The following is a 17842-nucleotide window of genomic DNA, read 5'->3' as shown; positions in this document are numbered from 1 at the left end:
TAAGTCCTCCTTATTGACATACATGTGCCTAATTTACCTCAAATTGTTAGCTGAGTTTAAAGCATCAGGTGTTTTGATTTACCATTGTTCTGTCCTCACCAGAGCAACATGGGAGTGCAAACGAAGAGATAGAGTTCAGCCGATTGCCCACAGAGCCAAGTGAAATATCGTCTTTGGCATCGTTCACCCGGAAGGCTGCAATGGATTAATTTATAAGTAAATGGTTTCCTATGTAACACTCAGTATTCATGGCATTTCTTGTACTTATCAGCGAATCTCTAAAATTTGTATATAAAATCAGATGAAATTGATAAGGAATTGTTTTAAATGCCATCTTTTCAGTAATTTTAATGTTGTAAGGTCCATCGCCTTTGGCACTATAGGATAATTTTAATATTATCATCTGATAATTATTATATTTTGGTTCAATTTAATTAGAAAGTCATGTTTATCAATTTCTGTAGTTATTTTAATTGGTTATTATTTACATTGATGGTATTCAATTTCTTTTAACTAATGTCCTTTCTTATATCCTAAGCATTAGTCCTTCGCGATTGAACAACTGAAGTTGATTCGAATCTCTCTGTAGCATTCATTGGGCACTGTGATTTTTTGCAGCTCTCTCAGTGCAGCAAGTAGTATGTATTTTGAATTAATTGAATAGCCTTTAATTTAAGGGATGGAGGTATTGATTTCTGGTGACTGTGATCATAATGATGTAAAAATGAATGCAATTCCTTGTGAAACTGCAATTCACTAAAGATATTGGTGCGTAATCAATTATTGGATTATTTTGGGAAGAATAAAATAATTGCTAGGTGAGTGATATAGAGCAACATTCTCTTATAGTCATGAGTCAAATGTGCCATTTAATCAAAGAAATCTGAACTTGAATAATTGTTATTGTAATTATTAAGAAGCAATATTTGTCATATTTTGTGCACCCTTGAGCCTGCTATGATGATAGCATATGGACATTTTGTGATTCTGTGTTCATAATTACCATTTTTATCCTTGGTGACATTAGTTAATGGAACTCATTCTTGCTTAGATAAGCAACTTATCTCCATGTAGTCTTGTGAATCCATTTTAACTTAACTTTGAAAAAACGTGGCATGTAAAATGAAACTACTGCCATTTCTATATATGCTAATACCTCTTAATATAGTCCATAAATTTACAATTTTTTATATGCATGCTTTTACTATAGCTTAACGTAGTGGCTATAATTGTATTAGAGTTAATTATAATCTTCTATTATCTCAAAAAAATGGTATATGTTGTGATGAAATCAAAGATATATGATCCTCACAATGCGGCCTTTTCTTGTGTAGTAATTTCATATAACACTTACTGATAATTAGTAATTCCTATGTTTGTATTACTGTCGAATGTAAAGCCATGGCATCTATAAAAAGCAATCTTTTCATTTGCATATTTTGTTGATAAGCACATAATATGAGCAATAAAGTCCTGACCTGATGTTGAATCTGAACAAGGAAAAAATGTGTGGGTCCTGGAAAAGTATTAGGGCATATTTGTGAGTCGCATTACTTTGTGGGGAAATGTTAAGCTCAAAATCCAATTTTGTGCATTCCATAGGTGATCATGATTACAAAAAAGTTCCTCGTCCACTTTTTTTATACATCCAAGAAAATAATGCCTCATGTTGATGCATGCAATAATTAATTTTGATTGCGATGATGTTAGCGCCTTTTTTACACACGGAAAGTACTTACATATTGTAGTCTCACAATTCTGAATTTCTTAAAGATGCATTTTTATGAGTGTACAAAACTTCAAGAAAGGAGCTGCACTTCTCAGGAGGGAAACATTCAAGTTTCTGTGATTGAAACGTAGTAATAATTCAGGTGCCATCATTGTTTTGCCTCCTTGTCTAAATAATTACAAGGAAAGGTCATAGTGATGCTCTATTCAAAACCACATCATTTTTATCTTTATCTATGAGGTTTTCCTTATATTTATCACTATGATGGAGCAACGAAGTTTCTCCTTCCCAATCTGTTGGGATAAATCTGGATCCATGCTTTTGTATTTATATAAAGTATACATTCTATATTTTTTAGCTCATTATCATCATCTTTTCTTGCTCTGCTTCTGTAAAAGGACTCCCCCTACCTCTTACAGGATTTTAGGCAATCTCCTTTCTGCAAAAGTTTGCTACATACGTCATTCATGACCTCCCCCCCCCCCCCCCCCCCTGATGGTCATGAGAAGAATTTTGTACCTGACCTAGTGTTTCTTATATCCTTCTAATATTTTGCATAAAGGGTAATAGAAAATGTCGGTCTGAATATTTAATGACTTCAATGACTGGAATCTGTGGAAATAATGAGTCTGCTGATGAGGAAAGAATGCAATCAATGGAGAGCTTAAGGAGGGTTGACTATTTTAGTACCATGTTCTCCTCTGAGGTGTAGCAATTTTTTATCCTTAAAAATGCTAGTTTGCCAAGGCATACTTTCATTTTGCATGTTTCAATGATAACATAGTTTTACTAATGCATTTATTATAATTATTTTCATTGAAATACAATTCTGTCTGAATTAAATTTTCAAGGGACTGAATGTGATCTTAATGAAATGGCCATCATTTTGCACGAATGTATTGCCCTCCAGGAACTCTTGTTATTAATCTTTGCTCAAGTGAAGTTTCTCAGTCTTCTTTGGAATTTCTTTGGTGAAAATTATTTTTCAAATTATTTGGTGATAAAGGAGTTAAGCTTTGCTCATTTGTTTTTATTTAGTCATTTTATTTTCCCATGCATTCAATACTGTGAAATCACATCCCTTTTGTCCATGAGTAAACATTTTCTTAACATAATATAACATGTGTAAAATAAATTCTTATTTTCATGGAGGAATATGGAAAATTGAGTGGAGTTATTTACTTATTGGCAATGCAAAAATTAATGTGATTTAGGTGATTATTTTCTTTGTACTATTATGAAATGTCTCTCCTTGGCAATAGTTAGCCAGTGACTGCCTAAAGAAAAGCTATTTTCATATTATTATACATGAAAACATTATCCCTCCTGGTGAAACTAGAGAGTACATATTTAGATTTTAGGCAGAGGAAATAGTGCTTTTAATTTCACTTCTATCAGTAATCCTTTTAATGTGAGTGATAGAAATCCTTCAAATATCAGTGATCAAGATATAGTTTAGTCAGTGGCAAATTAAAATTAGTTGTCCCCCTCAATTTTTGGAAAAATTGATAACATTGTAATCTAAAAGGTGGCTCTAAAATGAAATATTTTATTTCACCAGCTTAAGAAACCATGGTCAAAACTGTTTAAAAATATCTAAAAGCCACTTTTTCAACTCATCTCAGTACTCGGATGCATTATCTCTGAGGGGTTTTATATACCACCAAGGCAGACCATAAAGTAATGAGCCACCCCCTTTTCTCCCAAAGCAATGACATTATTCTGCCTCTGATTTTAATGTACTTCAAACAAAATAACTCTCCTGATTTTGTATATATCTGTTGTTGAATGGCTTTATACACCCTTGTGGTAGCTTGGAGTGAATGATAAAAATTTTTAATGCTTCAGATGAAATTATGTGGGCAAATTTTGTGCATTAAATTTCTGTTCACTTTATGATTGATGCATGTAGAACATTAGCCTAGATTTTTATTGTGCAATTGAGCACTAAATTGAAAAAATGAAGTGGAAATAGCATAAGAAATGGTGGTGCTACACTTGAACCATATTTTATGGATTTAACATATGATTGATATTTAGTTTAATATTCAATACTTAGTAATTTATCGGTGGCTCTATCATAATCTATAAATGATTTCCTCTAATCTGCCTCAGTTAGTAAATGAGTTTTTAAGCATATGTTTTCATACCTTGTGAATTACAGGTACTGTGCTAAAACATTTTGCACTTTTGGAGCCGAACACTTTTTTCACATATTTTATACTTTTGACTTATAATTATTTGCATGCATGTTATATGTGTTAACAAACAGTTTCTAAAAAGTGTGAAAATACTACACTAGTGTAGGGGTGTCTTATTTATGAGTGGAATTCGCTTTTCATGACTTTCAGATAGCATAAATTTTTGTTAAAATCACGTTTCTGTAAATTTTATTTGTAAAATTCCTTGTTTGGTCTTAGTCGTTGCTATCAAATTCATTGGTCACTGCTGATTTAGATGTTGGATTGAGTGTGTATGTATAATGAATGCTCATTTTTTGAATGAAAAGTGAGGTATTTATAATGAAATTTAAATGGAGGTCGAAGGTCCAATGTAACTCCTAAGTGAATCACTCAAAAGATTATTTTACTCTCTAAGATTTCCTGAGGGGCTTCCATGTAGTTTACGTGAGTGTTGAAGTTTTCTGCCTGTTTCTCAAGAATATTTGATATATCTCATCTTAAGCTTATCAATATTATTTTGGATAGATTAGATGTATTTTGCTAGTTATTTCTTAAGTTTCAACGTAATATTTCTTTTACTTAATTTCTTGATGCCTAATATTTGTTTATGGACCCAAATAGTCTTATGTAAAATGAAAAAAATGTACTTTCAATGCACCATGAAGATAAGTAGAAGTTATAATTTGTATATGTAGTGAATTTATAGTGTTGTGATAAATTCTTAGGTTCTGATGATGTTAAATGAAGGAATATAATTAGGAATTTCAGAATGCTATCATTCATCATATGCATTTCTTGCATGGTTTTGAGAGGCACTGGTGGTTTTTAGAGGGCCTCCTCAACTAATCAAGAAAGGGCATCAATATAGGAATATTTATCGATGCATTTTTCCATCATAATTCAGTTATTTTTTCACTTGGTCAAATCTTCGAAGACTCCCTGAAGGATTTTTGATTTTTTTTTATTTTTAAAGATTTTTAGTTGTTTAATAGTCATTAATTTACAGTTGGAGATTTATTAAGCATTGATTGGAATTTTTAAGGCTAAATTTTACATAAAAATGGAATGTATGGTACTTAGCATTAAATATTTGTGTCAATTATGACCAAAGCACATCAGCCCAGAATTATTGTTAACAGTGTGATCATGCTTTTTGTACCAATTAGTGTGTGGTGCTTAGTATGTCAGTCTCCATGCTGTTCAGTACTAGAGGATACAAATAAGCTATGTGTAGAGCTATAACGGGGAAATACCACATATTTTTAATTTTTTGTTGTAAATTTTTTTCATCCCATGTCATGTAGTTGTTTATATACATTTGATTCCCTTTAGTTTCATTGTCAACATTATAAGTTTAATGCTTAAGTATGTTAGTTAATTTTGATAATACTTTTTGTGGTATCAGTCAGAGTAATACTCAAGTAAAATTTGATTTAGGTTTCAGAATAGTATTAAAATGGAATTATGATTTTGAAAGATGTGAGAAAATTAATTTGCCAGCAATTTCATCTTTCATTATGCCAGCAATTCTCTTAAAATATGTACATCACTATCATGTCCTATCATAAACTTGCCAACAAGCACTAGTCTTTAAATGTAATATTCAGTATGTTATGCAGAGAAAAGTGTGATTTGATCTTCCTTAGCAGTATTTTAATTTTATATGGCTGAATTTTGTGCTTTGTTGCAGTATTAATTTGAAGCTCAGATTGATGCCTCTTATATGGCAAATTATGTAAAGATACTATTTTTTATTTATTTTTGCTATGTTATGCTGCTTGACAATGACTTTAGTTTTTAGTTTGCTTAAATTAGCACATATTTGGTGTTTTGCTCTTGGAATTTAATGCTACATTGAGAGTAATCGCATACCTGCAACCCAATTTGGTGTACATTAAGCCTTTACTAAAATTGATGAAGTCATTTTTGTCATTTGGGTTTTTAGAAATCTTTTATATCATGATGAATTTGTAATGAATTTGATAAAAATTTTGAAGTGTAATTTTATAATTAAATATTTTTGTATAAGAATTGAGATTTTTTCTGCATGGTGTTTAAATACTAAAACTATCCCTACTATTGTGAAATTAGTTTTGTATGTATTGCATTTTTATGTGCTAGCATTGTATCTTGATGATTTTTGTAACTTGATGTCTTTGTTGCAGTTGTTAGTCAACTGAATCAATAAAGGTATTATCTATATTTTGTATTTATCTGGACGTTCTTCTATTGTTATGGTTGCCTCTAAATGTTCCTTTAATTGTCTGCTTGATTCTTTTGAATTTGACATAGTGTTTCAATGCCTTCTCACTCTAAGAATTCATATAGTACTCCTGTGTACATGTAGATTTTTGCATTCTTTATATCACCTATGCTTCTAATCTTGTACCAAATTCACCAGTACCTACCTTAAGTATCTTTCCATAATGTCTGGCATGCATTACGTAATAAAGACAGGTATTCCTTGCTTAGCACTAGAGATGCTCTCCTAATTAGTGTTATATGAAGGGAATTTCGGTTTAAGTGAGAGGTTTATTACAGTCGATATACCGTATATGTCTGAATATAGTCCCCCCATTTTTTCCAAAAATGCCTGTGGTAAAAGTTAAGGGGGGGACTATATTCAAACCCATATTTAAAATTTTTTCCCGAAACTCAAGCCTCAAAATTAGGTGGGGGGGGAGACTATATTCAGAGGGGGACTATATTCGGAGGAATACGGTACTTAATGCTTTGGCTGACTTTCCTGGAGCTATCATGACACTGCCGTATGTTGGCTGAATTACACGGTTAAACTTTCATTTCTTTCCAAGGATTGCTAAAATTATCTTTGAAAAAAATATCTATAGATCTATTGCCTATTATCTCTGAACTGTAAAAACTCAACTCTCTTTTTCGTGTGATTTGATGCAATTTTCATCAATGTTACTTCTTGAGGCTTAGGAGCATGGAAAGTGCACTCATGGTCAATTACTTTTTTTTTTATTCTGATTTTTTTATTCTTAATTTTTAAATTACTATGTACATACTTCATTGCACTTTATGCAGTTAATATGACATGCTGATAAATCAATCCAAACGATTATCATCTTCTGCAGAGTCAATAAATACAGTTTTAAAGGTAAATAATGGTCTTTCCTTTTCTCTTGCTTATTAAAAGGTGACGCTAGAGTTTTGACTGGCTTTGTGGCTGAGGTAAAGCTGGTAGATTGCTTGAACTAAGTGAGAGCCATCTTCTCCATAAGATTCATGTTTAAGTGAAAATCATGCCAAGCGAAGGATACCTGCTCTCTTATCCTCACTGTTTAATTAGTACAGACACTATGTTTTATAAATTTAAAGTTTTGCAGGGTATTTAGCTGTTTGTCTGAGTGATAATAGCCTAGATATTGAAAAAATTGATTTAAAAATAATTTTTTGGCTTCACTTAACCCTTAGTCACATGGTAAGCGGGGATTTTGCTGCATTTTTCAAAAATTCAAAATAACACGTTAACTGCGTGTGGATCACTGGTAGCACACTTTGTTATTTGAGTTCTGTACTTTTTCCTCGACCAAGAATATAATTGTCTGCAATTCCTTAAGAAAAATTATTTATGAAGAAATTTGCTAATTATATAGCTTTATTTTTGTTTATAAATAAAAAAAGAAAAATATTTAAAGTGCTTTTAATATTAGAAGTTTTCCAAATGTGTTAAAATACCCTAAAATTTTAATGCATGTTTGCGAAAACCAAAAATATTAAAGTGCGGCATAAAAGCCGCAAGCATGCACTGGCGCTATCCTCACGGGCGCTTGTAGCTAAGGGTTAATGGTGTTTGCATTGGTTAGTCATGAGATTTCAATATCAGAGCTGGCTAACAGTCCAACAATGATTGATATTCACAGCAAATTTTATTTACCAATATGACGGTGGATGGCTTGCGAAATGGAATGAGTTGGTCACTGTCCGTGGTGCCACCACCTGAGTGTAAATAAAATAACTGTCATTCAAAATGTTTGGTAGAAGAGAACACTACTTTCCATCATTCTTAGTTTTTATTTTAGGCTTGCTAGTTTCTTAGAATTAGCCTTTATGAGATTACTACATATTTTGTCTCATAGAGTTCATTGATAACTACTCAATATTTTATGTGCAATTCATTACTTTTTCAGCCACTATAGGTGTGTGGATATACAGTTGTTTTACAATAGATCATCAATCATGTGTTAATTTTTTTATTAACTATCTGTTGCATTATCCTTCTGTCATTTCATTAGTTAATCACTCTAAAAACTTGAATTATCTCCCCTTCCTATTCTCCTCATATTCTCTTTCCTACTCAAACCTCCCTACAAGCGTCTAAATTCAATGGAATAGGCGTTCGAGATGCAGAGAAATTATGGAAATACAGAAACCAATGTAAAAATCAATAAGGAAATCATAGTGAATGTATTAATGGCCAGTCTTGATTATCCATCAGGGCTTTCTTCATTATTAATGCAATACAAGTTCTCGAGTAGATGTTGTGCTCCAGGTCAAGTTATATGCTTCAATGTTGTAAAACATTTTTGGTCCATTAGATGATAACTCCAACTTTTTGGTTGTGTCTGTTCCTCTCATGCTCATTTGCCAGTAAATTTTCCCTGCGATTGTGAAGTCATTGTCTTGGCCGTTACAAAAAGCCTAATTATTGTAGTCCTTGCTTACTTTCTTTATCATCCTGGATGTAACTCTTCTACCTCTGATTTCAGTTTCTTAGAAAGAGGAAATAATATATGGCTCACGTTGCACTCTGCCCTTGACGTACACTTCCTTGTATCTGAAATGCAAAACCTTGTACAGAGTTGATAGGCTCATTTCTGTTCTAGCTGTAGGGTACGAACTACAAGTAGCTATCTTAACCCTTTGTCTTAGTCTTTAAAGCCATCGTATTGTCTTCTAAGTTCAATTAGTTGCTACTGTTCATATATATTTTTTTAATCCGACTACCTTGCCTAAATGTTTAAACTTTTGCTACATTGCTTCAATCTTCCATCACTTCCTTGTGCTAAAATTTTATCTCCTCTTTCTTGTCAGGTTTTTCCCTTAATTTCCATCTTTGCCTTTGATATTCTTGCTTTACTCTGTCTGGTAATTGTGTGTTTGTGAAGTTTTAATTAATTCGGTTTATAACAAAATTAAATGTCTAGCTGTTATATTTTGTTTCCTGTAGTTATCCTTTTTTTCTCATGGTTGTAATATCAAGTTAAGCCTTTCATTATGATGTATTTCCCAACTTAGAAACAAATAAATTATCTTCGCATTTTTCTATTCTATACATGCTGATACAACAGATTTTGATGATTCCATAATTCAAAATCCAGTTGGTAGACTATGAGATTCATAAGCTTTCCTCTTTTTTTAAAGATGCTTATTTTACCATATACATACTTACACATGTTATATTATATCATAGCTAAAAATTATACCAAAATTCGAGTTTAGTAGCCTCTCTATTACCGAGATTTTTGACTGCCTCGTAGAAGTTTTCGAAAGTATTAGAGGACATACCTTTGGAGAGACAGCTTCCACTTTCCTGTAAGTAGATGTTTACAGAAATATTACTCTCATTTTAACTACTGTCAATGACTCCCACTAGATAAGGGTTCAGTGGTCATGGAAATTAGTATCAGGACTGGAAGGCATGGAGATGTGAGGGAAATAACTCTTGTTGCAGCAAAAAGATGAAAATTGTGGTTGTATTGTGGAAAGTATTTCGGTTTTCGATCAAAGAGGTGGGCATTTTGTTACCATTGTGGCTGGGTGGCATGGGGATAATTACCAACTTGGCGCTACACTTTATTTCTGGTGCTACAGTGTCTAGTGTCACAGAGCAATGATGCTGATTTCAAATTTCTGTGGACTGATATTTTTAATATTATTTCAATCCTGTTGAGAGCCCTCCCTATTATTACTGTTTAAATGCTTAATATGGCAAAAGTTAATTCACTGATTGAACTCTTCAAGCTTTATCACATTCCATATCAAAGTGAATTCATTCGGATAAAATTCATGGTCATTGCTGAATAGTTATTTTGTAATAATTGTTCATCTGCACTCATCACAAAAGGCTAGAACATATTTACACATATTAAAGTGGAACCTTCCCGTGGTGTTTCATTCTACTTTGCATCTTATTGTGGATGAACTTACTGGCATTCATTAGTACATAACTCCTGGTAATTAAATCAGGGAACTTGAACGTGGAAGTATGAGTTGAGTTTTTGCAAAGTATTTAAAAATTTTCTGTCTGTTTTCAAAGTTCTCTGTAATCTTATGGCACCATTTTATCATCCCTCGGAACATATTTTCATTTTTTGTTATGATGAACTGTCTATCTATTGTACATGTAGCCAGCGGCGCCGCAAGGGGGCTTGGAGGATAAACCTCCCCCCCCAGAGCTCACAAAAATTTTTTCATTTATTCCATTTTACTTAATTGGATGAATGTTACTTATAGAATAGTGTAAGGATTAATAAAATACCCCTCATAAAGCCGTATAATTTACCATTTTGAACCATTTATCTGAAAATTTTCTGGGGGAGGGCACTCACAGCTCCTAATCACCCAGGCAAGTACCGTATATGTCTGAATATAGTCCCCCCTTTTTTTCCAAAAATGCCTGTGGTAAAAGTAAAGGGGGGACTATATTCAAATGCATTTTTTTAACTTTTCCCAAAACTGAAGCCTCAAAAGTAGGGGGGGGGGGATATATTCGGAGAAATACGGTATTACATATGCCCCAGACCCCCCAATATTAGTTTCACCTAAAAACCCCCTAACCTTAATTCCTAGCTGTGCACCTGCATGTAGCATCATGAATATTGTTGATACATATTTGACTTGCCAAAGGCTCTGACATGTTATTTTACATGCTAGAAGAAAATTATTACTCGAAGCATTTAACTCATATTTAAATGATTGTAAAGAAAATTCCTAAATTATTTGGTTAGAATAGATAATTTGAGGTATTCTGAGAGCAGCTGCAAGCTCTTTGTGCACGAGGTTTAAAATGTAGGGTCATTGTTCAATAAACTGCACATTCTCACATGCTTGTATGCATGCAAATAAATACCTCAAGAGTTACATCAACTCCCACATATCCCCATGTCATTGAATTGCCTCTTACACCCTTTTTTAAAGTACCACCACATAATATTGAAAACAAATGTAAAAAACTGACATTACTTTTATCATCTTGAATTTAATGGATCATACTGGTGTATTTATATTTTTATTCTATTAATAGCAACTTTATTTTCATATGAACTATAATTTTTAACACGTTAAGCATAAGAATTAAATAGAAGAAGAAACAAATTGTTCTTATACTGATACATTTTGCACATCAAAATTTTTGCCTTATATTGAAACTGCAATAACATTTAAGTTCTGAGGAATCTGGTGAAACTAGATAGAATTAGTGCTTATTAAAATAATTGAGAATATACATAAGTTTTTTTATAATTACTATTAATTGTATCAATGCTGATTTATAATCATCACACATCATACACCAACATTGAATACATGAGTTGTAATAAATTTTATTATGTGTATATGATGCAGTAGGTATCATTATTTTGACATGCAATAAAATACTAGTAAAGCTTCTGACAAAAAAATGTAAGAAAATAAGTACGAAGCTAAGTGGAAGTTTACAAGAATATTTCTAGATAGATACCTACAACAAATTCTTAGAAGTAAGCTATAAATATGTATAGTAAAATAATTTTGTACTGATATAACTTGGTTATATTGAATTATTTGAATATGCAAAAGAAACGGGGCAAAAGTGTGTAGTATTAATTCAACACTTTACCTTCTGGCTTCCCATGCATAAATATGTTCATCAGCTATGGTCAGCCAATGCCAATAGTGACTATTCACTCACCGGTGAAAAATTGTGCTTCACAATTACTAATGAAGAAGATGAAGTATGATTCACAACATCTTGACGAAACCTAAAATAAGAATAGAGTGATCAGCAGAAAATATGTGTTCACAGTACTGCAGTTTTGTTGGCAGAATGCTACCATTTTGTTGTCTCCATGACAAATTTAGGCAGTGTCATTTCCCTGGAAATTATATCTAGACTGTAAAAGTGGCACAATTTTAAAGTTTCATATATCTTGGATATTCAGTTTTTAATCATGCGCTACCAATTATTTTATGCATTAACCCTTTTAAACGTCATTTAGGGGGAGTTCACTTTTTTCATAAAATGATTTTCATTTAAAGTAAAAATTTGAATGCATTTCTTTCACTTTGAATAGGAATGATTGCAAATTATACCTGCAACTTTTCCTGATGCATAAATGTACCATTAGTCCATTACACATAGACCAGTGGGTACTATACTTATAGTCATTACTGGTTAGTGATTTCTGAACCAAATTTGAGTTGTACCCTTTCCTATATATTGACCTATTCATTGCATATTTGTATTCCACTATTTGCACTAGGGAAGAATTTTGAAAGCTTAATAGCTGTTGGAAATGACATTCAAATTATAATTCTTAATGCATGTGTCAATGTGTTTTCAAATGAATTTGATAATTAAAGGTGTAGAATATATGAGATTGCTTAGTGATACACATATAAAAATAATAGTCATAAAAGCCAGAAAACCTTGACTCTCAATGGCATGGATGCACAGGAAAAATCCCTCCTATAGGTAATTTATCATTGAGCACGATCAAATTATTCAGTTCAAACTGTAAGTCCATACAATAGTCCATTAAAAATTGATATCACTAAAGGGAAAATAATTTAGAAATATAAACCTATGTATTTTATGTAAACTTATTGCTCGCTTTGTTACTTTGCTTAATGTCTCAAAAGGTTTAAAGATATTTAATTTTTATTTTTGTGCATATTGACATGTTTCTTGATGTATGGATTGTATTAATGTATAAAAAAGTGTCCAAACCCATCCCAACTAATGGCACATTAGGCAAAGTTTGGCCAATGCCATCATTGCATTTGGTGTACACAGCATGATGGTTTGTAGATGGTATGACAGGCTATCATGAATCTCTTGTTAATGACTTTGCTGGTGAATAGAGAAGTTATTTTCAGAAATTTATAGTGATAATTATTGTTTGGTACTCTCTGTATGGCAACAAATGGTGTGGTAAATTACAGCGTAGGTCCAGTATGTAATTTTGAATCTGGAATTTTCACCCTATTTTAACTGAAATAAAAATCTGAAATGGGTATACATGCATTATTTATGTATATAAAATTGCATGCTACCCTCACTATGTGTAGTTACTATCAACCTGCATAAATTGAATAGTATCAGATAATTTAGATCAGAGGCATAACTGTAGGAATATGTTAGGGGGGGGGGTGACCCCTCCCCCCAGCACACAGGGGGTCTGGAAAAATGTATGAAAAATGGGGAGCCTGGAAAGAAATTTTGCATCATTTTGGCACTTAGCAGCAGATTCAGTCATTATATGCCAAAAGCAGACAACAGTTTTAAATAAATTTTTTATTTATCCAAGGCTTTGGGGGGGATGTATCCCCCTACCCCCTTGGTTACTCCACTGACTTAGATGACACTTAGTTGTTTCTATAAAAATGTATGAACAGCCTGATAATGCATATCTTCAAAAGCTGAATATGTATTGTTAGAGCATATTGATTTCATAGCAAAAATGAAATTATATAGTTGTACTTCAGTGAGAATCGAATATGGTGTCTTAAACAGGTACCCAAGTAAGTTGTCAAGACCTATACCAATGATGCTTCACTATAATTCACCCGACTTTATTAGGAATTTGGGTAAAGATCTCAAGTGTTGGGTGGGAAAAAATGAGTCAGTGAGTAAATAGGATAATTCTGGGGATATATGAAACAAAGTCCATGATCAGAGGAGAGCCTTGCATTATTCTGGGACTTCAGTCAGAACTAAATATGGGGCCCTTTATCATATTGGTCCATAAAATGGAGGTAACTAAGGGAGCTGGAGCCTTGGCTATAGGCCAATGTCTAACAAAGGCTGGTAGCTTGCACTAATAAACATTGTATTTCATTTTGAACATGGTATTTTGGACTGGTTACAGTATGTTATAAGGTGATTGGGAGAGGGATATTTAACATGCTGAGTGGGAATTACAAAGAATGAATCGAAAAGAATATGAAGCATTATGAGATATTATTACTCTCCACTGTTCATCACGAATCAACCAGATATGGTATTTTAAAACCATAGGTAGGTAGCCTTGTTAATGCTAAAGGAGAGACAAAGATTGCAAAATATAAAATCATTTCCATTAATTTCAATTTTCCTCAGATTAATTAGGTGACAATTAGTTTTAATGGAATCACATAATTTGTAAATGGGTTGAGAATAATGCAAATGCATTGTAATTGGTGGGTTTTCCTAGTGAATTTATGGAAAAGAATGAATTTTATTCAATGATTATACCCTATAAATCCAAACAAAGCAAATCTCGATTAATTTGGTCAAAGTTTTTTGTAGTATATTTCATGCAGCACACTATTTCATCTTGGTAAGACATATTTTAGAAGATACCATTTAACTGAATTTAACCCTTTCGAGACGGCGGAGTTTTCGTCTTAGCTTGACCGCTGTACTGAGCCCCAAGAGACTCTTCTTTCTCGTGGTACGGAGCATTTTTGGTGGAAATTCGTTATGAAGGGTCTCGCGGAATGTTTTTCTACCCCTCCCTGCTGGGACTCCGCATTATCTCGGACTCCGAGAGTAGTTGTGCTCCCTCCTTTCTGGGTTTACGACCATACCTGCGGCCTTCGTTCGCGGTCAACTTATGTATTGCTTATATGTATGTATTTAGCATATGGATAATTGCTGCTTGCACGCTAATTGCAGACTTTGAATTGAATTCCTCTTTTTTTTCTAAGCATAGTCGAATTTTAAGCGAAGGTCAATATATTTACGCATTTAATGCAGCAACAATTTCCATGTTGATGTATACATTACTCGAGATATAAGTTAATATTTATCGTAGAATTTCGTTTAAAAATTGTAAATGCTGTTCAAAAGACAAAGAATTCAATTCTTCGTTTATTTTTCTTGAAAAATGAACAAATATTTATTTGAAAAACTGACTGGATAAACAATTCTATGACCGCTGACCCTTACCGCTAAGAGGGGTTATAAAAGACGATGGGTCCGGGTACCTGTTCCCGGATTCCAAGGGTAAATCCTAAACCTCGCAGCATTGGGTCCCGAGACAAAGACAACGTAAACCCGCGACCGTCCTAAAAGGGGGAGAGCTAGAAAACATATATATACGACTTTCGTTCTCCTGGCCAGGAAAATCTCACACGTAAATATACGGCCGTCGTCTCCCAGGTCAGGAAACGTCCACACACATATATATACGTGTGTAGTAGGGAAAAGGTTAAAGAGCTCTGCTGCTACCAGATGGTAGACATAGCAAAAGCTAATGGTAGAGCAGAATTTGATGTAAAATGTGAAAAGAAATTCCAGAAGTTACTAGAGTCACAACAAAAGGAGTGATGTACATACAAAGAACACTCAGGATTGATTCAGACCAATGGAAGTACATATCAAGATCAATGATATGCAGTAGGAGATATTAGATGAAAGTAAGAATTCTAAATTTCATTATGACTTGCTTTTTACAGTTGATGGATTCCAAGAAAAATAACTTAGACTTGATCCAAGAATATCAGAAAAAGCTTGAAATGCAGGTTGATGGGAGTTTCCTGAAACTCCCTCCGAAAGACTGGGTCTGGGAGAGTATGAATAGGTGCACAAAAGGGAGTTCCACAACATCTTTTGAAGTAGCAATTTGAGGGAGGCTTTTTACTGAGCAGAAGAATCCTTGAGCTTCAACAACTGACATTTACAGAGACCAACATGCAACGCGTGGGCAATGAATTTCCACTTCATGGAAATAAAACCTCAACTGCTGGCATAAACAGCATTAATTTCTGTATTTTAATGCATATGATTTTTACAGCACAAGAAATAACCATCAGTAACAGATCCCCTTAAGGAGCAGGTGATGAAGGGAATGAAAAAAGAGTAGGAATTAAAAGATTAAGTGATAGGAGAGCTGTATTAAACCAGTCTTGGAATCCTATCTATATACAGCCCTCGTGGTGACTGACTCACTCATGGATACAAATTCCCGACCACTTCTAGAAGAGCTGGAGAGCTGAAATTTGGCACGCGTGCGGGGAACCGGAAATGATTCGGAGGAAAAATCCGAAAACCGGAAGTTTCCGCCACGTGTCGTCGCTAGAACGACAAAATGGCCGAAATCGCGCTTTTTCCGGGGACCGTCTTCCGGTTTTTATTTTACTGCGCGCGAACCGTGCATGCCACACGGATCGTTAATGCATTTTTTGAAAGCTGGTAAATGTAGTAACGTAATTATGTTATGTTATAAGTTTCTTTTTAAGAAATTTGCGGCCAAAATGGCGTCCAAAAATTGGGTTTTCGAAAAATATTTCATAACTTCCGCTCCCCTAGTCGTAATTACAGGTGTAGGATATTGAAAATGATTATTATATATCCTCATAACATAGTCTACGAAATGTAGGTAACGTTTTTCTTTCATCGTCCTTGGTTACTGAGAATAAAATTAAAATATTCCGAAAATCACCGAAAATTACGATTTTCAGAAGATTAACACAAGGTTTTGTCAATTTTAACTCAACCGATTTCTTTCAAACTTTGTAGTTACATACATCTATGCATTGTGTTTCAGAAAACATAAACATTTTAATAATAGTTTAATGGATTTAACCGCGAAAAAATAAAAATGGCGGGCACTGCTAACATTTTTCAGGGACTGGTTTGCTTTTTATTGTATTACTTTCGAAATATGGATGTCATAGGGCACAATTCTATTAGACATGACAGTAAATGAATGTGACCATATAGTACCGTCATCTTTTAACCCCCCGAAACCCCCTAAAATATTAAAATTTGCACATAAGTAGCCTTTACGGGTACTTTTCGTCAAAATTCCGCCGCTTTTCCAATCCTTACCACTCATCGCTACGGAATTGATGTGGACGATTGATGACCGCTGGCAGTAAAAACCTATAAACCCCCGGTAAACCCCCCCACCCAAAAAAAAATAAAATTTTCAAATAAGTCTACTTTTTTGGTCCTTTTCGTGACTATTCCACCGCCCCCAACGACTCATCCCCCCGACATTTATGTGAATGGATGGTGACCGCCAGGAGTACACACATTTAAACCCCCGGTATCCCCGTGAAATCGCCCCTAATGTAAAATGTGTCATTTAGTCTCCTATTTGGAAACTTCTCGCAAACATTACGCCGCACTACCCGTCCCCTCTAAGCTCTGGATCCGGAATATTTGGTGAGGGCGAGCCACCGTAAACCATACGGGAAAAAATACCAGAACACCCCCGATTACCTCCTGGAACATCGCCGAAAAAAAAATAAAACAAATTTAAACTCGCCTTTCCGAATAGTTTTCGACACAATTTAACCGGTGCCCCTACCACTTATTAAAACCCCCGATAACCCCGTGAAACCTCCCAAAAATTTTCTAATAAATAGCCTCTCCAGGGAAAAGAATCGTAAGACCACTCTTCCGGTCCCCTAGGACTTATCGGAACGGAATTTATGAGAACTATTAGTGACCACTGGTTTAACACAAGTATAAAACCCCCGGTATTCCGTAGGAACCCCCCGAAAAAAAATGAAAAACTTGCCATTAAGTCTTCTTTTATGGGTACTTGTCGCCACTATTAATCCGCATTGCACTACCTTTTACAATCATCGCTACATGATCACTGTGGACTTTTGGTGACCGCATGCATAACACATTAAAATCCCCCTGGGCACCCCTCTCGGTGGGGAAGACCAATTATAAGGACTAGGCGGAGCAGCCGCGGGGGGGCTCCTC

At 34.0% G+C, this 17842-nt stretch overlaps 1 protein-coding gene across 1 annotated transcript in view; it reads left to right on the top strand.

Moving 5' to 3' along the window:
- LOC124170901 (protein wntless) overlaps nucleotides 1–6125 on the top strand; it is a 30992-nt gene extending 24867 nt beyond the window's left edge. Inside the window, exon 12 of the mRNA XM_046549948.1 lies at nucleotides 103–6125. Coding sequence (XP_046405904.1) covers nucleotides 103–209 — 107 coding nt within the window. The 3' untranslated portion in view covers nucleotides 210–6125. The remainder of the gene's footprint in view (nucleotides 1–102) is intronic.
- Nucleotides 6126–17842: the final 11717 nt, after the last annotated feature.

The sequence above is a fragment of the Ischnura elegans genome, chromosome X (assembly GCF_921293095.1).
Source record: "Ischnura elegans chromosome X, ioIscEleg1.1, whole genome shotgun sequence".
Lineage (NCBI taxonomy): Eukaryota > Metazoa > Arthropoda > Insecta > Odonata > Coenagrionidae > Ischnura > Ischnura elegans.
Note: the sequence above shows the minus strand (reverse complement) of the source record. Positions and strands in the feature narration are given on the sequence as shown.